General features: G+C 43.2%; 1 protein-coding gene across 2 annotated transcripts in view; it reads right to left on the bottom strand.

The window, feature by feature from the left end:
- The window catches only part of LOC124620384 (putative E3 ubiquitin-protein ligase UBR7), a 70,684-nt gene that overhangs the window by 6,553 nt on the left and 40,947 nt on the right, over positions 1-23,184 (bottom strand). For both annotated transcript variants that reach the window (XM_047147060.1, XM_047147058.1), the window contains one exon: positions 17,671-17,777. In XM_047147060.1, the coding sequence (XP_047003016.1) occupies positions 17,671-17,777 (107 nt within the window). The remainder of the gene's footprint in view (positions 1-17,670; positions 17,778-23,184) is intronic.

Below are 23,184 nucleotides of genomic sequence, written 5' to 3'. Positions count from 1 at the left end.
ACCACACCAGCCGGCTAGGAATCATACGTCCCATCACCTTGCAAACGCAGCTGGTAAGAGAGATGGGGCGGTAGCTGGGAGGAAGGGATTTGTCCTTAGCGGGCTTAGGTATGGGCTTCATGACAGCATCCAGGAAATGTGCCCTCAGCCCAGATGCGGTTGTACGTGTTTAGCAGAAAGTTCTTGCCCGCAAGAGAGTGGTGCTGCAACATCTGAATGCGGATAGCGTCCAGCCCTGGGGCGCAGGACCAGGATGAACTGAGAGCATGAGCTAGCTCCCTCATAGTGATGGCGGCATTGTAGCACTCACGATTCGGAGAAGAGAAGGGTATCGCCTGAGCCTCTTCCACTTGTTTCCTATGGATAAAGGCAGGGTGATAGTAAGAAGAGGGCGGCCCAAGGTGTTGGAGATAGCAACAGGATCCACGGTGACAGCGGCACCTACTGTCAGGCTGGGAATGGGGGAATGGATCTTGGTTCCAGAGAGCCATCAGAGGTTGGCCCACACAACAGAGGAAGGTGTGAAACTGGTAAAAGAACTAGTGGACGAAATCCAACTAGCTCTTTTGCTATCCCGAAGAACTCGACGACACTTTGCACGCATCTGTTTATAATGAATGCAGTTTTCCCACGAAGGGTGGCAGTTAAAAACACGGAGAGCACATCCCCGTGCGCAAACTGCGTCGCGGCGCACCTCAGTCCACCAAGGGACTGGGACATGATGTGGTAAAGAGGAAGTGTGAGAAAAGGAACGTTTTGCAGCAGTAAGGATAATGTTTGTAAGATAGTCCACCCGGTCATCACAACTGAGGAAATCTTGATCTGCGGAGATTGCCAAGAAGAAGTAAAGCTGCCAGTCAGCCTTAGTAAGCTGCCATTTGGGCATGCATGTGGATGGGGTAGGAGTCAGAAGATGGACAGCACATGGGAAGTGGCCGCTCGAGTAGGTGTCAGAAAGAACGGACCACTCAAGACGATGGGCAAACTGGGCAGGTGTGCGAGGAGTCAGAAAAGAAAATGGGTGCACCAGTGTTAAGGCAGAAGAGGTCAAGTTGGTTAAGAATATTGGCCAAGACGGCATCTCCCTGGCAGGCCCTGGGAGAACCCCAAAGGGGATGATGCGCATTAAAGTCACAGAGTAGCAAAAACGGTGGAGGTAGCTGCCCAGTAAGCTGAAAAGCCAGCCCCGGTGACATCAAAGGACGGAGGTACATAAATGGTACAGAGGGTGAAAGTCGGGTGGGGAAGGAAGAGGCAAACAGCAACAGCTTGAAGACTGGTAGTCAGGGAGATGGGTTGACTATGAAGGTCATCCCATATAAGCAGCTTGACACCCCCACGAGATGGGACGCCGACCTCAGGGGGAAGGTCAAAACGAATCGGTAAGTAATGTAGAAGCTCAAAGCGGTCCTCAGGGCACAATTTCATTTCCTGAAGGCGAAGTACAAGGGGATGCTGCGATGCTAGAAGCAGCCGTAAATCCTCGTCGTGGGACCGAAGGCAGCGAACGTTCCATTGGAGGACAGTCACGAGGAGGAAGAGATGTAGGGGTGTCAGCTCAGTGTCCGTCGAGGGACAGCCAGTGGAGAGTTGCTACTGGAGGGCACAAAAGCAGGAGGATCCTGCTCCACGGGGTCCACACAAGCATCGGCGAGCTTGTGCGGTCAGTCGGTGGAGTCTAACATCGAAAAATGGTTGGTGGTGTGCACCAGCAAGACAGAGACCGGCCAGGCTAAGTGACCACGTGACGACGCCATTGAGCAGGATCTTCGAGTTGGTGAAGGGGAAGACCGTTTGTCTTTAGCGGAATTGTTCGAGCCCTTCAGCTTAGAGGAAGACTTGGGTGTTGGTTGGCTGGAGGGACGGAGGAAGTCTTCCCGGGAGTACTCCTGGCCTTTCCTGCCTGCCGGTTGTGTAGTGGGTAGCTTCGCCTCATGAGGCGAGGGTTTGACAATTTGTTGCACAGCAGGACATGGGGACGGTGATGCTACCTTGCACGGGCTACTTCACAATCTCGGAGTAAAATTTGAGGTCGCACGTCTGTGTAGCCGTGTCCTTCATGGAGCGAGGGGTAACAGACACGAGAACACAGGGTTTACGGCTAGCCCGTAACTTGCGAGGTACTGGGTAAGGCACTTTTTCCTTTACCCGAATCTCTTGAACAGCCCACTCATTGAGATACACGGGACAATCCCGGGAGGAGGCGGCATGGCCGCCATTGCAGTTGATACAGCAGGGAGAAGGAGGCAAACATTCACCCTCGTGTGCATCCCTGCCACAGGTTACGCATTTGGCCGGGTGTCGACAAGAATGTTCTAGTGTGATTCAACCGATGACACTGGTAACAGCGCATCGTATTCGGAATGTACGGCCAGACTGTGATGATTTCGTATCCTGCTTTAATCTTGGACAGCAGCACCACCCTATCAAAGGTGAGAAAAAGAGTGCGGGTGGGCACCAAGGAAGAATTGACCTTTTTCATGACACGGTGAACAGCAATGACACATCGGCCGGAGAGGTACGATTGTATTTCAGCCTCGGTTAGACCGCCAAGCAGCCCGCTGTAAACTATACCGTGAGAAGAATTCAAAGTTCTATGTGCCTCGACACGAACAAGGTAGTCGTGGAGAAGCGAGGTAGCAAAAAGTAGTTGTGCTCGAGTATCACAAGCCGTCTCCAAAAGCCAAGTGCCATTCCATAAATGAGAGCAGGATTTCACAGGGCCCCCAATGGCATCAACATCTTTCTGAATAATAAACGGATTGATTGTGATGAAGGACTGACCATCTTCAGTATGTGATACAACAAGGAACTGTGGTGCAGCGGGAAGGGTCTTCAAATCAGTAGCCTCATTAAGTTTTTGGTTCGTTGACGTTGATGGAGTGACTCATCATGAGGAAATTCCCCACGATTGCCAGTGTCTCCGATGGCGTGCTCCTTCTGACTGGGGGGGAGGGGGCTACATAAGGGGACGCACCTGCCTTCATACCTCAGGTCACACCTCCCAAACATCTGATGAGGGACCAATGGGCAATCTGGGAAGGTTATAGCTCAGGCAATCACCCCTCCCTGGGCCTGGCCTGTACCATGGGGTACGTGCGAACCCTACCTGTCAACCCGGGGCTGGGAATTACGCATTACCCAGTCACCTTTTACATGTCAGACGTGTGGGTGGGCCTTCAGGAGTGCACAGGGAGGAAAGTTGAGACTGTTCACAGGTCAGCAACAGAATGCAGAACATTCCCAATAATACCCCAGACATGTTCCCCAAGGGAGGGAAAAAAAAAATAGCAAGAGGATAGACATGCAGCACGGAAGGGAGAAAGTGCTGCAAAGGCTAAGGCCCCGTGGCAGCCAAGCACGAACCCAGCAAGTTTAATGCATCAAAAAAGAATACACGTGGCTGACTCGGTCTTATGCTGCAGCTCTGTAGTGACAACTTAGCATTGACCAATTCAGATACAAACAATTGTTCAATTCTTCCATCAAGTATAATACCCAGCAGAAGAGTACATATCTAGAGGACAGCATGCTGTTGTGTTTCAACTGTGGACACACTGTTCGGTACAGCAGAGAAAGACGATGAGTGTCTAACGACTATTATGCCACTACACATCAATTATCACAACCGTCCTATTTGGTCCAGTGAACTGCATACAATTAGAGTCAATATGTGGGACGAAAGTTGTTGTCTTAGCCTGGATGAGATCGCTCCCCAACACACTGCAGCCACTCCACATTGCTGTACAGAAGTATCGGCCACTTGCCTAACTGCTGACTGAAGGGAAACTAAGCAAAGTGACTATCTATAGAGGTCAGGCCGCCACATATGAAAATCCTCCTCACGCAACAATTACCCAGATGCTCAGAAATCGCACCAATGGCCAACCTGTCTGGGTACCAGTGAGCTCACGTGCTTCTTTCCTTGTACGTCAAATGCTTATCATTGCCATCTTAAGAACACTCGTGTCCTGTGATAAGAAAGTGATTGTACTGAAGGTCGCAAATGAGGAATACTTCCACCCGATAGGAGCATATATTACAAGAATAGCTATCAATGACAGAATCCAAGCTTTTGAACTTGTCAGAATGTAGCCATAATGTTATTCGCAGGCATCACAAGCAGTCATAGGCAATGGAAGATCAGAGCTTCAGCTTGATGAAGCTGTTTCAACTAGCACAGAACAGAGTACTCTGGACATTCATTTGCCACTGATGACAGTATAATTCTGCTGTCATCAATGACATGAGCACCAGTTGCCAATCAAGATTCAGTTAAACTGCAAAGCTACTGTTGGTTCCAAAAAGTTACAAAGGCTTATAAAAGGAAACTACATACTAATGACGATCACAATCACTGCAGGCAGTCAAAGAGAACTTGTGATCACTAATTTTTATGAGCAGCCATAGCTCACGCGTAAATGTGCATGCATAAGAGCAGCTTACTGTCACTGACTAACAATCATGCTCTGCTTCTCCTGTAGACAGTGCAGTTTTTATTTTGACACCTCCGACTGCCTGAAAGAGCAAAGTATTTCTCAACTACGGACATGCTGAAAGGCTATTGGCAAATTAAGAATGATGAGGCTCACCAGGAAACTACTGCCTTCGTAACAACTGACGGTCTCTGTTTCAAAATTATGCCATTTAGATTGTGTAATGCTCCAGCCACCTTCGAGCATACTATGCGCAACTGGCTTTTGATACCTTATATGGGCAGTATGTCTACTATCTGGATGACATTGTGGTTTTTTTGAAGACACTTTAAGAAAATCTAAGCCTCCCAAAAACCACACTGAACTATGTTCAGACCATAGGCCTCCACCTTAATCCAACAAAATGCTTCTTGATCACCCAGAAATAAATATGTAGTTAGTCCCAATCCACAGATAATAGGAGCAGTCATAGATTTTCCAACTCCTTCGCATGTTCACGACGTGACAAGTTTTTTCAGAATGTGCTCCCGTTACTGGTGATGTCTACAAGACTTCTGCACTGATGCCCGTAGCCTTAAGAATTACTGCAGGGAGACACCAAATTTTTCTGGACCAAGCACAAAGAAATATCTTTACTTGTCCTTAAGAAGGTGTTAACAACTTCTCCAGTCCTAGCATTATATGACGAGAATGCCAAAATAGTCATAATGACACTATCGGTTATGGGTTGGATGCAGTGCTAGTGCAAAATCAAATTCAGTAAGGTGCTGGAAAGGTGATAGCTTATGCTTCCAGGGCACTCTCCAAGGCTGAGATAAACTACACTCTACTGAGGAAATGTGCTTTGCAATTATTTGGGACACCAACATGTTCTGACTTTATTTATTTGGCAGTCCATTCACTGTTGGGAAAAACCAGCATTATGCTGCCTGACTAACCTGAAGGATCCATCATGTTGACTGGCAAGATGGGACATTGAGGCTTCAGGTGTATGACATCACAGTGGTATACAAAACAAACACAAGGACGCCGAATACCTTTTGAGGAATCCTTGAACATAGCAGTGTAGATGAAGTCTGAGTCAACACCACATTAAACAATGTTGGTGCCAACCACAGGGAAGTTCAAGCACTGCCCAAAACCACAGAAGCCTTAATGGAGGGGGAATTGGTCTGAAGAGATTTCCGATCAACGAACAGAACATTACATACGACACACTGTAATCCAATATGGTGGAAACAGTTACCTCTCTTCCCAGCCCATCTAAAGCTAACTATCCTGAAGTATTTCCACGATGCACTAACATCTGGTCACCTGGGCTTCACAAAGACTAGAAAGAGTCAGATGCAGGTGTCACTGGCCACGTCTCTATTAATCTATTGAACACAACTTGAGCTACAGTGAGGTATGCGAGCAAGTGCTTCAATTACCACCAGAGAATCTGATATCAATTCCACATATAGTAGTGCTATTGCAAAGGACTGGCTTCAACCTATTGGGGATGTTCCCGAAGTCCATGAACTGGAATCTATGGATAATAGTCTGCACTTACTACCGGACCTGCTAAGCTGTCAAAAAAGGCGTTGCCAATGGCTGAAGCCCTGGAAATCGCAAGATTTCTTGTAGAAGACATCATTCCGAACCAAGGAGCACCCTGTGCAATGGTGTCTGATAGTGGAAAAATTTTCCAGTAAAAGCTAGTATCACCAGTAATTTCATGTTGCAACATTGCCTACAAGATAACTACCTACCACCCGCATACAGATGGTCTCACAGAACTCTTTAATAAGAAACTGACAGATATGCTCTTGATGTATGTCTATGATAAACAGTGAGATAGGGATCCGTTAATCCCCTTATGACAGCCACTAACAGCACACCGCTCTTTGTGCTCAATGGTCGTGAGGACAACGATGTGTACACTGTTCCTGTTACAAGCAAACGACACTCAGCATGACTAAACACAACACATCATCTGGACTGAGGAACCAAGTCAGTTGGGCTTCACACTGACCTGGATGTGTCTGTTGGTGGAAGACTTGGTACAGATTTTAGGCCTGTGCAGACAATGGGACTACCTGAAGAGTAATTAAAGCGCTACTTCAGACCACATATTGCACATGACATACAAAGTCAAGGACTATGACCCTTCAATAATAAGATGACAATAGCACAGAGACGCTGTCCTTGTCCTCCTTATGAAACTCTGCTAACAGCCCTGAGGCACAGACTGATAACGTGGCCTTCTTGTTTAAGGGAATTGACGACCCCCTCAAGGATCATTAAGCTTCGATGGAAGGGGCTGCCTTCAACACTTGTCATGATGAAGATGATATGACAACAAGATCAAAAAACAAGGATCTTCTAGTCCTCCCAACCATCATCAAGATCTAGATCAAGTGTGCCGTAGTCAAAGCAATGAGGAATTCTAAAAGAGCAGGTCACTGTGTGTCCAGAAGAGAAAGCAATGCTGTGAGCTGTGCTGCATGCAGTGTGGAGTATTGGTTAGCATTGCTAGCTGGTGTGCCACCAGTCGCCAGTTAAAATCCGACCATTCTCAATAATTCGTGATTTAGTAGTTATCAACTCTGAAATGTTCTGTGAATCTCTTAAAGTTCGCATAATTTAGAATATTTGGGATCTATACTAACAGCATCACTCTCTGTCCAGGAGTTGAGTTCTGTTTTGGTGGTAGGCTGAAGTTTGTAATAAAACTACTCTCAGTGCTAAGTGTTTTAATACGCTGATGGCCCTGCTTTTGGATCTGGACTAGATTCTAGTAGCAACACGACTATATACTGAAGAGGAATTTTAAACACTTACCTCCAGGCAGGTGTATTTGGAGGCTCAGTGTCAGTTAGACTGTCAGTGAGAGTGCATCGCGAGTTCCTGCTGCTAATAAGGCAAGTACACTGTTTGTTTATTACATATTTTTACGAGTTTCAAACAGGAGCGACTTATTTTCAGTTATCTGTGTAGTTACTAGTTTATTTTAATAATTTCTTGCATCTTTGAGTCTTTACCCGGCACAACCTTTTCTTTTAATAACAGTTTAGCGTGGAGTAGCACTGTTGCTATCGACCCTCACATCGTGCAGGCTTTTGTTTGTTTTGGTTAGAACAGCTCAGTGTCAGTTAGACCGTCTGTGAGAGCGCACTGTGAATTCATGCTGCTAATAAGGCAAGCACGCCGTTCTTTTATTACATATTTTCATGAGCTTCAAACAGGAGCAACTTCCGTAATGTATAGGAACTGTGATTGCTAAGTACAAATGTGCGCTGAATCGTTCACCCTTCGCTCACACCTCCAGGCTGTGTTGGCTCCCATCACACTGCTTGAGGCTGCTGCCACGGGGCATCACTGCAGAGGGGTTGGATGTGAGGGACGTCGACCACATCCCACATGTCCCCTGATCGGTCTGCTGCTGTGGCTGTCCAGGGTACTGCCTGCACTGAGATTGATCCCTCACCTGTGGTCGAGTGGGAGATCATTCCCAAGTCTGGCAAGCAGTGAAAGACTTTCCAAGGGGCTGATCGTACGGCCTCCTCAGTTTGTTTGGTGAAAAGGTTTTGGGCGTTATCTGTGGCTGACGAAGTCTCTGAGCCAGATACAGTCGTCCAAACTGTTCCAGAGGAAGCTTCTCAGCCCGCGAGGTCTGGGCATTCACAGAGGGTGGGTTTGTTGGTAGTTGGGAGCTCCAACGTTAGACGCGTAATGGGGCCCTTGGGAACATGGCTGCCAAGGAGGGGAAGGAAACCAGTGTGCACTCCGTGTGCATAACGGGGGGAGTCATTCCAGGTGTGGAAAGGGTGCTTCCGGATGCCATGAAGACTACAGGGTGCAGCCAACTGCAGGTGGTGGTCCATGTCGGTACCAATGAAGTGTGTCGCTTTGGATTGGAGGAGATCCTCTCTGGTTTCGAGCAGTTAGTGGAAATGGTAAAGACTGCCAGTCCTGCTTGCGAGATTAAGGTGGAGCTCACTACCTGCAGCATCGTCGACAGAACCAACTGGGGTTCTTTGGTGCAGAGCTGAGTGGAGGGTGTGAATCAAGAGGCTCAGGCAGTTCTGTGACCGTGTAGGCTGCAGAATCCTTGACTTGCGCCATCAGATGGTGGGTTTCTGGTTTCCACTTCATTGGTCAGGAGCCCACTACACACAGGAAGCAGCTACACGGGTAGCTGAGGCTGTGTGGATGGGCCTAGGTGGTTTGTAAGATTAGAGGGCCTCAGGAAACCACAGACAGGGGGCAGGTAAAACACAGTAAGGTAGTTGTAGCAACGATCGGTATTGTAGTTGTAAATTGTTGTAGTTGTGTTGGGAAAGAGCCAGAGCTCCAAGCCCTAATAGAAAGCACTGAAACTCAAATATTTATAGGTACGGAAAGCTGGCTAAAGCTGGAAATAAGTTCAGCTGAAATTTTTCTAAACGACCTAACAGTGTTCAGAAAGAATAGATTAAACACAGTTGGTGGTGGAGTATTTATCGCTGTCAGAAGTAGTTTACTTGTAGTGAAATTGAAGTAGATAGTTCCTACGAAATAATATGGGTAGAGGTTATACTATACAATCAGACTAAACTATTACTTGAATCATTTTACTGACCCCCGACTCAGAAGATATAGTTGCTGAACAGTTCAAAGAAAACTTGAGTCTCATTTCAAACAGGTACCATACTCGTACAACTACTTTTCAGTAGTTGCAGGGGCAACAGTCTGGATGATTGACTGATCTGGCCTTGTAACACTAACCAAAACAGCCTTGCTGTTGTGGTACTGCGAACGGCTGAAAGCAGGGGGAAACTACAGGCGTAACTTTTTCCTGAAGGGATGCAGCTTTACTGTATGGTTAAATGATGATGGCGTCCTCTTGGGTAAAATATTCCAGAGGTAAAATAGTCCCCCAATCGGATCTCCGGGCGGGGACTACTCAGGAGGACGTCGTTATCAGGAGAAAGAAAACTGGCATTCTACGGATCGGAGAGTGGAATGTCAGCTCCCTTAATCGGGCAGGTAGGTTAGAAAATTTAAAAAGGGAAATGGATAGGTTAAAGTTAGATATAGTGGGAAGTAGTGAAGTTCGGTGGCAGGAGGAACAAGATTTCTGGTCAGGTGAATACAGGGTTATAAATACAAAATCAAATAGGGGTAACGCAGGAGTAGGTTTAATAATGAATAGGAAAATAGGTGTGCGGGTAAGCTACTACAAACAGCATAGTGAACGCATTATTGCGGCCAAGATAGACACGAAGCCCATGCCTACAACAGTAGTACAAGTTTATATGCCAACTAGCTCCGCAGATGACGAAGAGATTGATGAAATGTATGATGAGATAAAAGAAATTATTCAGGGAGTGAAGGGAGACGAAAATTTAATAGTCATGGGTGACTGGAATTCGACAGTAGGAAAAGGGAGAGAAGGAAGCATAGTAGGTGAATATGGATTGGGGCTAAGAAATGAAAGAGGAAGCTGTGTGGTAGAATTTTGCACACAGCATAACTTAATCATAGCTAACACTTTGATCAAGAATCATAAAAGAAGGTTGTATACGTGGAAGAATCCTGGAGATACTAAAAGGTTAAGACAGAGATTTAGGAACCAGGTTTTAAATTGTCGGACATTTCCAAGGGCAGATGTGGACTCTGACCACAATCTATTGGTTATGAACTGTAGATTAAAACTAAAGAAATTGCAAAAAGGTGGGAATTTAAGGAGATGGGACCTGGTTAAACTGACTAAACCAGAGGTTGTACCGAGTTTCAGGGAGAGCATTAGGGAACGATTGACAGGAACAGGGGTAAGAAATACAGCAGAAGACGAATGGGTAGCTCTGAGGGATGAAGTACTGAAGGCAGCAGAGGATCAAGTAGGTAAAAAGACGAGGGCTAGTAGAAATCCTTGGGTAACAGAAGAAATTGATGAAAGGAGAAAATATAAAAATGCGGTAAATGAAGCAGGCAAAAAGGAATACAAATGTCTCAAAAATGAGATGGACAGGAAGTGCAAAATGGCTAAGCAGGCATGGCTAGACGACAAATGTAAGGATGTAGAGGCTCATCTCACTTGGGGTAAGATAGATACAGCCTACAGGAAAATTAAAGATACCTCTGGAGAAAGGAGAGCCACTTGTATGAATATCAAGAGCTCAGATGGAAACCCAGTTCTAAGCAAAGAGGGGAAAGCAGAAAGGTGGAACCAGTACATAGAGGGTCTATACAAGGGCGATGCACTTGAGGACAATATTATGGAAATGGAAGAGGATGTAGAAGAAGATGAAATGGGAGATACGATACTGCATGAAGAGTTTGACAGACTACTGAAAGTCGAAACAAGGCCCCGGGAGTAGACAACATTCCATTAGAACTACTGACGGCCTTGGGAGAGCCAGTCCTGACAAAACTCTACCATCTGGTGAGCAAGATGTACGAGACAGGCGAAATACCCTCAGACTTCAAGAAGGATATAATAATTCCAATCCCAAAGAAAGCAGGTGTTGACAGATGTGAAAATTACTGAACTATCAGTTTAATAAGCCACAGCTGCAAAATACTAACGCGAATTATTTACCAACGAATGGAAAAAGTGGTAGAAGCCGACCTCGGGGAAGATCAGTTTGGATTCCGTAGAAATGTTGGAACACGTGAGGCAATACTGACCCTACAACTTATCTTAGAAGGAAGATTAAGGAAAGACAAACCTACGTTTCTAGCATTTGTAGACTTAGAGAAAGCTTTTGACAATGTTGACTGGAATACTCTCTTTCAAATTCTAAAGGTGGCAGGGGTAAAATACACGGAGCGGAAGGCTATTTACAATTTGTACAGAAACCAGATGGCAGCTATAAGAGTCGAGGGGCATGAAAGGGAAGCAGTGGTTGGGAAGCGAGTGAGACAGGGTTGTAGCCTCTCCCCGATGTTATTCAATCTCTATATTGAGCAAGCACTAAAGGAAACAAAAGAAAAATTTGGAGTAGGTATTAAAATCCAGGGAGAAGAAATAAAAACTTTGAGGTTCGCCGATGACATTGTAATTCTGTCAGAGACAGCAAAGGACTTGGAAGAGCTGTTGAACGGAATAGACAGTGTCTTGAAAGGAGGATATAAGATGAATATCAACAAAAGCAAAACAAGGATAATGGAATGTAGTTGAATTAAGTTGGGTGATGCGGAGGGAATTAGATTAGGAAATGAGACACTTAAAGTAGTAAAGGAGTTTTGCTATTTGGGGAGCAAAATAACTGATGATGGTCGAAGTAGAGAGGATATAAAATGTAGACTGGCAATGGCAAGGAAAGCGTTTCTGAAGAAGAAAAATTTGTTAACATCGAGTATAGATTTAAGTGTCAAGAAGTCGTTTCTGAAAGTATTTGTATGGACTGTAGCCATGTATGGAAATGAAACGTGGACAACAAATAGTTTGGACAAGAAGAGAATAGCAGCTTTCGAAATGTGGTGCTACAGAAGAATGCTGAAGATTATGTGGGTAGATCAAGTAACTAATGAGGAGGTATTGAATAGGACTGGGGAGAAGAGAAGTTTGTGGCACAACTTGACTAGAAGAAGGGATCGGTTGGTAGCACATGTCCTGAGGCATCAAGGGATCACAAATTTAGCTTCGGAGGGCAGTGTGGAGCGTAAAAATCGTAGAGGGAGATGAATACACTAAGCAGATTCAGAAGGATGTAGGTTGCAGTAGGCACTGGGAGATGAAGGAGCTTGCACAGGATAGATTAGCATGGAGAGCTGCATCAAACCAGTCTCAGGACTGAAGACCACAACAACAACAACAACAACAACAACAACAACACTCGTACAATTCAATCTACCCTCGATATGCTGGAAAATTTTTTACGTTTAAAGTCAGCGGCTGACACAAAACGTCATCCGAAATTGTACTGAATGCTTTCTCATAAAATTATTTTGAACAAATCAACAGTCATGAGTCCACTCGAAGCGTAAATGGTTGTAAAAGGATACTTGACGTCTTAGCAACAAACAATTCTGGACAAATAGGGAGTATCATGTCAAATACAGGGATTAGCGATCACAAAGCAGTTGCTGATAGGCTGAATACCATAACACCTAAAACCATCAAAAAGAAACGCAAAGTACATCTATTTAAAAAAGCTGATAAAAAGGCTCTTAACGCCTTTTTAGGAGACAGTCACCACACCTTCTGACACCTTCTGATCTGGTCACTTAAGCATAGAAAAGGTGTGGAATGATTTCAGAGAGAGAGAGAGAGAGAGAGAGAGAGAGAGAGAGAGAGAGAGAGAAATTGACGGCAAAATATGCCACCACATAAATCAGTAAGTCATGGTACTGATCCCCCATAGTACACAAAACAGGTCAGATTGCTGTTGCAGAAGCAATGAGAAAAGCATGCCAAATTTAAATAAACGCAAAATTCCCATGATTGGCAAAGTTATTCAGAAGTTCGAAATATAGCACGTATTTCAATGCAAGATGCTTTTAATAATTTCCACAATGAAACACGGTCCCAGAATCTGGCAAAAAACCCAAAGAGATTCTGGTCATACATAAAGCACATCAGTGGCAAGATGTAGCCAATACCTTCACTGAGTGATAACAACTGTGAAGTCACTGACGACAGTGCCACTAAAGCAGAGTTATTAAACATTGTTTTCCGAAACTCCTTCACGAAAGAAGACTACGTAAATATTCCTGAATTCCAATCAAGAACAACTGCCGAGATGAGAAACATAGAAGTAGATATCCTCCGTGTAGCACAGCAGCCTAAATCACTTAATAAAGGCAAGGCCTCCGGTCCAGATTGTATACCAGTCAGGTTCCTTTCAGAGTATGCTGATATAATAGCTCCATATTTAGCAATCATATACAACTGCTCACTCACAGAAAGTTCCGTTCCTAAGACTGGAAAATTGCTCAAGTCACACCAATACCCAAAAAGGGAAATAGGACTAATCCACTGAATTACAGGCCCATATCACTAACGTTGATTTGCAGTATTGTTTTGGAACATATACTGTGTTCAAACATTATGAATTACCTCGAAGAAAATGATTTACTGACAGATAGCACGGATTCAGATAACATTGTTCTTGTGAAACACAACTAGCTCTTTATACTCATGAAGTAACGAGTGCCATCGACAGGGGACGTCAAATTGATTCCATATTTTTAGACTTCCAGAAAGCTTTTGACCGCATTTCTCCCTAGTGTCACCTAATCAAACTGCGGCCCTATGGAATATCGCCTCAGTGTGCGACTGGACTCACGATTTCCTGTCAGAAAGGTCACAGTTTGTAGTAAGTTTGTAGTAATAGATGGAAAGTCATTGAGTCTAAAAGAAATAATATCCGATGTTCCCCAAGGAAGTGTTATAGGGCCTCTATTGTTCCTGATCTAAATTAACGACACAGGATACAATCTGAGTAGCCGTCTTAAGATTGTTTGCAGATGATGCTATCACTTACCGTCTTGTAAAGTCATCAGATGACAAAACGAATTGCAAAATGATTTATCGTGCAAAAAGTGGCAACTGACCCTGAATAAAGAAAAGTGTGAAGTTACTCACACGAGTACTAAAAGAAATCTGCTAAATTTCGATTAAACGATAAGTCACACAAATCTGAAGGCTGTAAATTCAGCTAAAAACTTAGCGATTACAATTACAAATAACCTAACCTGGTATGATCACACAGATAATATTGTGAGTAGAGCAAACCAAAGACTGTGATTCACTGGCAGAACTCTTCCAAGGTGCAACAGGTCTACTAAAGAGACTGCTTGCACCACACTTGTCCGTCCTTTTCTGGAGTATTGCTGTGCGGTGTGGGATCTGCATCAGGTGGGACTGACGGATGAAATTTTGAAGGACGGCTCATTTTGTACCATCGTGAAATAGGGGAGATAGTGCCACAGACATGATACATGAATTAGAGTGGGAGTCATTAAAACAAAGGCTTTTTTCACTGTGATGGGATCTTTTCATGAAATTTCAATCACCAGTTTTCTCCTCTGATTGCAAAAACATTCTGTTGGCACCTACCTACATAGGGAGCAATGATCATCACAATAAAATGTGAGAGATCAGGGCTCACACAGAAAAATTTAAGTGCTCATTCTTCCTGCACGCCGTTCGAGAGTGGAACAGTAGAGACAGCTTGAAGGTGGTTCACTGAACCCTCTGCCAGGCACTTTATTGTGAATAGCAGAGTAATCAACGTAGATGTAAATGAACTGTAGCATACGTTTAGAAATATAGGCCACCAAGCATTCGATAAATGTTATCTAGCAGAAATCTAAGGTGTGGAATATGAATTCCTGCCAATACTGACATGATGTGCTAGACACTAAAGAACAATATAAAACTAATTATGGCTATTTCATAAACCCCACTCATCCTTAGTGTCTGGTATATTACCATTGTCTTAATGAAAAGATATTTGTATGCTTTGCAGTAATAAAAATATAAATCTTGTACCACTTTCTTATTGCATTCCAGTTCATAAAATGTCACAATTTAAACCAGTGATAGTCTTTAATGAGATTTCAGATGAATTTTAGAGAGATAGCGTGTCGTGCATTAGATCTTCTCTGGAATGTCAGTTACATGAGGAGAGAATTCAATGTTCATTTTAAATACGGCAAACGACAAATCTGCTGCCTTATTGATTAACTCAGGGTTTATGTCAAATTATAATAATATTCCAAAGAATTAATTTCCTAATCAGTCTTGTACCCATAAAAAGACAGGTGAAGATAATATCACTACCGTCACCTGCAATACATGTCCCACATACTATATGCAACTATTCACGATATGTCACTAAAACTTGGAAGTAGAGAGAGGAGCACCACTGCATTGTAATTCTTGCTCCACTGCAAACATGGATATAGATATTAGGGTCAATGGAATGAGAGACAGCTGAAACGACAAACTGAACTAGGTCCCAGGGGCACTATGGCACTTTCTTCAGATACTATGCAGAATCTGCACCTGAATTAGTCCTCCTCTTATTCAGAATCCCTCAGGCCTCCTAACAACTGTACTCTGTGATTCAAAGAAACTCTGTAGATCACATCATTTTACAAGACCAGCAACAGAAATTACCCATCAAACTACCATTCAAGATCTCTGACATCCTTTAGCTCAAATGTAATGAGGTATCTTTAACTGAACAACCACTTCATGTCATCCAACAAGGATTCCGAAATTATTGGTCACGCGAAACTGAACTCACAATTTTCTCATATGGCATTGTAAAAGTCAAGCATCAATGCAATCAGGCAAATGCATTATTTCTAGACTGAACAATTTTTAAACCGATACTTCACAAAAGATTATCAACGGAAGCAAAATAATATGGAGAATCGAAAAAATTTGAAGGATACAGCATGTCATCTTGGATGGAAGACTTCAAAAGATGTAGACATGATTTTAACAGTTGTAGACATGATTTTAGGTGTTTCACAGAAGAGAGTATTGGGACCCTTGCTGTTCACGTGTATTCATGACTTGCCTGACAATATTAATAGTTGGTGAATGATGCAACCGGCCAAAAATACTTTTTACAATGTTTTATTTCAGTGCAATAATGGTTTTGGGTTACAATTCCTATCTTCAAATGGCTGACATTTTCAATTACATGGATGTTTTGATCAATAGCGTATTGTCTGCTCCTGCAGTAAGTTGCAGTAGATAGTAATTTGTTTTGATGTGGTCCATATCAATGGTAGGCAATGAAAAGCTCTATCTACATTTTGTCAAATTTTAAAGGAGAAGCAAAAACTGTTTCTTAAAAATAATTCATATAGAAGTGATACAGATAAAGTTGCTACATGTGTAACTATATAGTAGAAGCCTAGTTATTGACATATTAGAGTAACCCATGCATTTTCAAATCTCTCTTTGTTAAAGGAATTACTGGTTATTGGAATTAAAAGGTTTTCAAAGGCACATGAAGATTTTCATTGCCTATCATTGACATGGTTTTCCAGGTCGATGTATATGTTGCTGAATTGCACAATGTGTGTCCTGTTTTCCATGTTGACGTATAAGTTGTTCAACTGAAAACAGCACACATATTGTGTAAATTCAACAACATACACATCAACCTCAAAAACCACATGGTACACAACAAAACAAATGAACATACATTGCAACTTATTGCAAGAACAGACACAATGCTGTTTATCAAAACATTTATGTAATGGGTAACTGGTAGCCCAAAACTGGCTATGGTACTAAAATAAAACATTTTAAAAATACCTTGTGGCTGGTTAAATCATTCACCAACTACTATTAATGACCATGATGTTCACAAGATCCAACATGGATAAAACAACATTAGTGTTAACAGTAACAGCAGCATTTTTGCAGATGATGCAGTATCTACAATGAAGTATTATGGGGCGAGGGGGGAGACCTTGCGAAAATATTCAGTCAGATCTTGACAACATTTTGAAATGATGCATAGATTGGGAAACTGTTTTAAATGTTCAAAAATGTATAATTGTGGTTGCCTCAAAAAATGAAGTGACATCAATGAGTTACAACTGAAATCAGTCTACTTACACAAATACCTAGATATAACAACTTTGATACGAAATGGAATGAACACATGGTTCCATCACAGGTAAAGTGAATGGCAGACTTCAGTTCGCTGGTTGGATACTAGGAAAATACAGTCAGTCTACTAAGGAAATTGATTACAGAACACTCTTGTGACCCATCCCAGAATACTGAGGAACCCATATTACATAGGGTGAACAGAAGAAATTTAACGAATACAAAGAACGGGAGCACAATCGGTCACTTTTATTTGACTCACAACAGAGTGACATGGAGGTGCTGAAAAATCTTAATTGTCAGGAGACTGAGGATAAACACCAACTATCTTGTTGAAGCAGTATATGTGAGGAATCTGGAAATCAACTACAGCCTCTTTTTATCACTCCTGTAAGGACACCTAAGCTAATATTACAGCATGCTTAGAGGCATTTAACTAGACATTCTTCCCATGCTCCACACACAAATTGCAAGAAACTCTAATATCAGATACAATGGAATACCTTCCACAATGTATTTCATAAGCTACTTTACTAAGTCACTGAAGCTGGATTTATAAGTAATTTCTGTAGAAATATTATTATACAATCTTATCATACAGTAAATTTAAGTCTCACAATAGCTAATAACACAGAATCAAACATAATCTAAATGTTGAAGCTCATTTGGTGGGTACTGTACCTTGCAACTTGAACAAGTGCACAGTGTTTTCCGCCAGCCGTCAGAAAAAAATACAGCTCCAAGACATAATGCTGATGCAGGAGGAAAGGTCTGCAGAAGAGGACAGCCTGTGGCACAAGGAAAGAGTATGAGACTGGTGCTCAATAAAAATAGCATTTATACATTCACAAGAAACACAGGAAAGGAGAAGCCTGCAAACGAATCTAAAATTAGGTTAATGAAAAATATTAAGCTAAAAGGGAGTGAGACTCACAGTAAGCAGTGATTAGACTCTCACTATAAAGCATTTTGTTCTCTCTCTCTCTCTCTCACACTCACACACACACACACACACACACACACACACACACACACACACACAAAACTTAGGAAGGTGTACAAAATTTGAAAAGGTGTATCACACTTGTGCAATCATAACCTCAAGCTGAAGGTTGTGATGATGCAAGTACAGATATTGTCAGTGTTTCCACAAAAACAGTTTGCGTTTTGTATTTGGCAATGCGTATCTAATGCGGATGGTGTGTCTAAAGGAGAGTGCCAAAGTTACAGTGAGTTACGTGTAAGCATACACGACCTAGCGGCAATAGTATGAAACAAAGCAGTGTGAAATCACATGCTACAAGCTGTACTGAAGAGTGCTGTCACCTAGTGTCAAAGACATGAAGTAGTATAATGCAATCTTTTTGGTGTTATAAGTAAAAATTATTGAAGTGTAAAGAAACTGAGGATTTGGTTAACTGTAAGACAAAGAATTAAGCAATATTGTATAAAGCATTATGTATTTAAAGAGAGGGAAATGGCTAAGATTAAATAGCTGTGATGTAAGTTAGGGGAAGTATTGTGTGACACAGGACGCTGTGTGGTCCTGCCATTTTCAATTGTCGTAGTCTAGCAGAATCATCGTTATGTTGCCTGTATTTAAAAGTCAAGGTGAAAAATTGCTTTTGCACAAGTGAGCAGACTTTATAGAGTCTCAGACAATTATATTAATAATAGAATAGATGGAAAAAAAAATCAATATTACTTAGCTGTATGTCATCGAATGGATAATTGTGGCTCTGTTTCTGAATATAAGGAAAAGCCAGTATTAGAACGGTGATACGGATATTGAACGTCCCTTAACAGTTGCTGGCTGGTATTTCCTACTAAGCATTCAGCATTGTTGTGGTGCAAGCTACCTCCAAGAGTCATAATTCTAACTAGTAGAGCAGTTTGCAAATTTACGTACCATTTTTGATGGAGCGCTCACCACAGCAACTGAAAACTTGATTACTTTTGTTCTTAGTGCAATTAGAATGTGAGATAAACTTGGGCAGCAGCCATTACCAAAAGTTAAGCTGTGAACAAAACTCTCTCCAGTGTGCCGTGTGAATTTTTTGAACAATTATTTCATTATTATTGGTATAGCATGTTACATGTTTTTTATTCACAAAGTATGAGACATTCCAAATTTGTTTCCTTCGAATGACATCTTCCCACATTGAAAACATTGTAAAGAAACATAAATACCTACAGTTGAGTTAGTGTAAACTGATCCCTGACAGTTGCATTGGGATGGGCCTGGCAGCTTCGTGGGCCTACCTCAGCCAAAAACATAATGTGATTTTGTAAACACCTGTGTTGTCACAGCTCTGTAGATGGCTACTATTTGTGCCTGCAGCCATTAGTACTTCACAGCTGAAAGCTGGCAACAGTGCTATGAACTGTCAACGATCATCTTATGCTGTCTCAACTATGGCTTTCTCCATTTAAAATATCATCTAGCTGAGAAATAAGACATGAAGTTGCCCTCAAAAAGTAATGTGCCAAAATGTCTATGAAATAGCTTAGGCACTGTGATGATAAAAATGAAAATTCAGTGAAAAAATACATTTGTTTTCACATGCAACAAAATGTAAGTGTTTTTCAAATACCAAGGCAGGTTTTTAAAATTATGTTCTGCCCATTAAATTCAAACAGTGGAAACTCCAGGTAGGAATATCAACAACGTAGGAAAAGAGAGATTGCTACTTACTGTAAAGAAGACACATTATGCTGCACACGGGCACAATTAAAAAGACAAATACATAAAGCTTTCAGCCACAACCTTCATCAGAAGAAGAGGGACACACACCATTCATACACACAAGCAAGCACACCTCATGCAAGCATGACCACCAACACCTCATGCACGCATGACCACCACACCTCATGCACGCATGACCACCACACCTCATGCACGCATGACAAACACCTGCCATCTCCAGTATCTTGGGCCGGAAAGCAATTATCACATGGGATACAAGCAGCAATCTGGAGCGGTGGGGAAGGGAAAGGGATACTAGTGTACAGGTAGGGAGAGAGAAGAATACTTTTTGGTGGAGTATGCAGGGACTAGAAGGCCAACAAGTGCAGCATCAGGAGGTTGTTAGCCATGGAAATGGGCAAAAAGGGAGTGAAAAAGGAGGGAAGCAGACAAAGATGGGCGGGTACTTTGGCAGAAGGCAGCAAATAAACTGGGTGGGAGACGAGAATTGGGAGGAGATGAAGAAGAGGGGGTGGACACTGTTGGGTGGAGGGTGTGGGGACAATAGGTTACCATAGGTTGAAGCCGTGATAATTACAGGAGCAGAGAATGAGTTGCAACGAAAACACGTATCTGCACAGCTCAGAAAAGCTGCTGGTGACGGGAAGGATCCAGATGGCTCGGATACCGAAGTAGCGATTGAAATCAAGTGTGCAGCAGGGCTGGTTAATGACATGGCTGCTTTCACAGGTGGCCTGGCCACTGATGGGGTAGGATAAATCTGTGACAGGGCTGGAATAGGAAGTGCTGGGGTGGGTGGATTGGACCGATCTTGCACCTGGGTCTTCCAAAGGAACATGATCCTTGTGGTAAAGACTAGGGACTGGGAGTGGCATAGGGGTGGATTAGGATGTTGTGGAGGTTGAAGGGTGACAGAGCATCAATTCCGGAGGGGTGGGAAATATTTCAGGTAAGATGTCCCTAATTTCGGGGTATGATGATAGGTAATCAAAGCCTTGGCCAGTTAACTATTTTCATATTATGATAACGTGACCTTATGCTTAGGTCCCTCAAAGTGATGCAACAATTAACAGCTCAGATAGTATTTCTTTCTCTACCCAACCAATGGTAATTTGCATGCATAGTCGTGTAATGAAGCACGCAGTGGTAAAAAATTTCATTGAGCAACTATGCCACATGACTGTTTTTGTTCCAATGTCTGATGCCACACAATCAAACACACGTCATTCCTAATTAGAAAAGAGCTGTTACCCAGGATCCCATTTCCTCCATCCAGACTGAGCTGCAGAAAATCCTAAAAATCCAAGGTCCCTCACAAGGCCTCACAACAGCTTCCATAGACCTACTCACTCCACCTGACCCACGTACCCCTACCTTCTACCTATTACCCAAAATCCACAAAGAGAACCATCCTGGCCATCCCATTGTGGCAAGGCTTCAAAGCCGCAACACAACGTATCTCAGCTCTGGTGGACCAACACCTCCAACCTATCACCCACAGACTCCCATCCTACATCGAAGACACAAACCACTTCCTAGAACGCCTCAAATCCATTCCCACTCCCCTCCCACCTGGAACCTTTCTTGTCACCATAGATGCTACATCCCTTTACACAAACATCCCACATACCCATGGTCTCTCTGCCCTTGAGCACTACCTCTCCCAACGCCCACCCGAAGATCTTCCAAAAACCTCATTCCTTATCTCACTTACCAACTTCATCCTCGCCCATAGTTACTTCACTTTTGAAGGCCAGACCTACAAACAAATCAGGGGAACGGCCATGGGAACCAGGATGGCTCCGTCCTATGCCAACCTCTTCATGGGTCGCATGGAGGAGGCTTTCCTGAAGACCCAACAGCTGCTTCCCCTGGCCTGGTATAGGTTTATAGATGACATCTTTGTGGTCTGGACTCATGGTGAAGAAACACTCCTTAATTTCCTCCATAACCTCAACTCCTTTTCGAATCTGAATTTCACCTGGTCCTTCTCCAAAACCCAAGCCACCTTCCTGGATGTTGACCATCTTGTTGAAGCTCACATCCACACCTCTGTCTATATCAAACCCACAAACAAACAACAGTACCTTCACTTTGATAGCTGCCATCCATTCCACATCAAACGCTCCCTTCCCTACAGCCGAGGTATTCGTGGCAAACATATCTGCTCCAGTGACGAATCCCTCAACAATTACACCAATAACCTAACCAGTGCTTTCCTCTCCCGCAACTATCCTGCAGACCTTGTCCACAAACTGATCTTCCAAGCAATACATTCCTCCCCGTCCAACAACAATGTTCCTATCCCCAGACCACACAGAAGTATCCCCCTTGTCACCCAACATTATCCTGGCCTCGAAAACATCAATAAATTACTCTGCCAGGGATATGACTTTCTCAAGTCAACCCCTGAAATGAGATTAGCCCTTGACAAAATTCTCCCCACACCACCCAGAGTTGCCTTTCGTCGCCCCCCTAACCTCCGTAACATCCTTGTTAAACCCTACAATATTCCCAGACTACCTTCTCTACCCAGCGGTTCCTACCCCTGTAACCGACCCTGCTGCAAAACCTGCCCCATGCATCCCCCCACAACCACATACTCCAGCCCCGCTACTGGTAAAACATACACAATTCAAGGCAGGGCCACGTGTGAAACTACACATGTCATTTATCAACTGACATGCCTGCACTGCACAGCCTTTTACATCGGTATGACAACAACTAAACTGGCTGAGCGCATGAATGGACACAGACGAACTGTCCGCCTAGGAGATGTCCAATACCCAGTAGCGGATCATGCCCTCCAGTATAATTCTAGGGACCTAGGAACCTGCTACACTGTATGTGCCATTTGGCTTCTCCCACCCAACACCAGTCCCTCTGAACTGCGGAGATGGGAACTTGCACTCCAACACATCCTTTCAACCCGCCATCCCCCTGGACTGAACTTACGTTAAACAACCTCACTCCCATTTACTCTTCAGTCTTCACCTCTTTCCCTTTCCTCTTTAGCCATACACGCATCTTTTCATCCTATATAGTTGTGTTTATCTTTATACTATACCGTATTTACTCGAATCTAAGCCGCACCTGAAAAATGAGACTCGAAATAAAGGAAAAAAAAAATTTCCCGAATCTAAGCTGTACCTGAAATTTGAGACTCGAAATTCAAGGGGAGAGAAAAGTTTTAGGCCGCACCTCCAAATCGAAACAAAGTTGGTCCATTGTAATATGAGACACAATTTAGGTCGAATGAAAGACGATACAGCTACAGTAGTTTGGTTCGAGTCGTAATCTTAGCAGTTAAGCTTTACCAGGAAGCCATTGCTATGCGTCAGGCGCTCCGTCAGTATTTATACGGATACCCTTCCTTTTTCACGTGCTTCGTCTGGTTTGAATCGATTGCTTATTTTCCTTTGATCTGAGAAGTGCCATTTTCTTTGTTATAGGTGTTTACGTCACTCTAAGCTGAAAATGCATTACTG

The sequence above is a fragment of the Schistocerca americana genome, chromosome 6, assembly GCF_021461395.2.
Source record: "Schistocerca americana isolate TAMUIC-IGC-003095 chromosome 6, iqSchAmer2.1, whole genome shotgun sequence".
NCBI lineage: Eukaryota > Metazoa > Arthropoda > Insecta > Orthoptera > Acrididae > Schistocerca > Schistocerca americana.
Note: the sequence above shows the minus strand (reverse complement) of the source record. Positions and strands in the feature narration are given on the sequence as shown.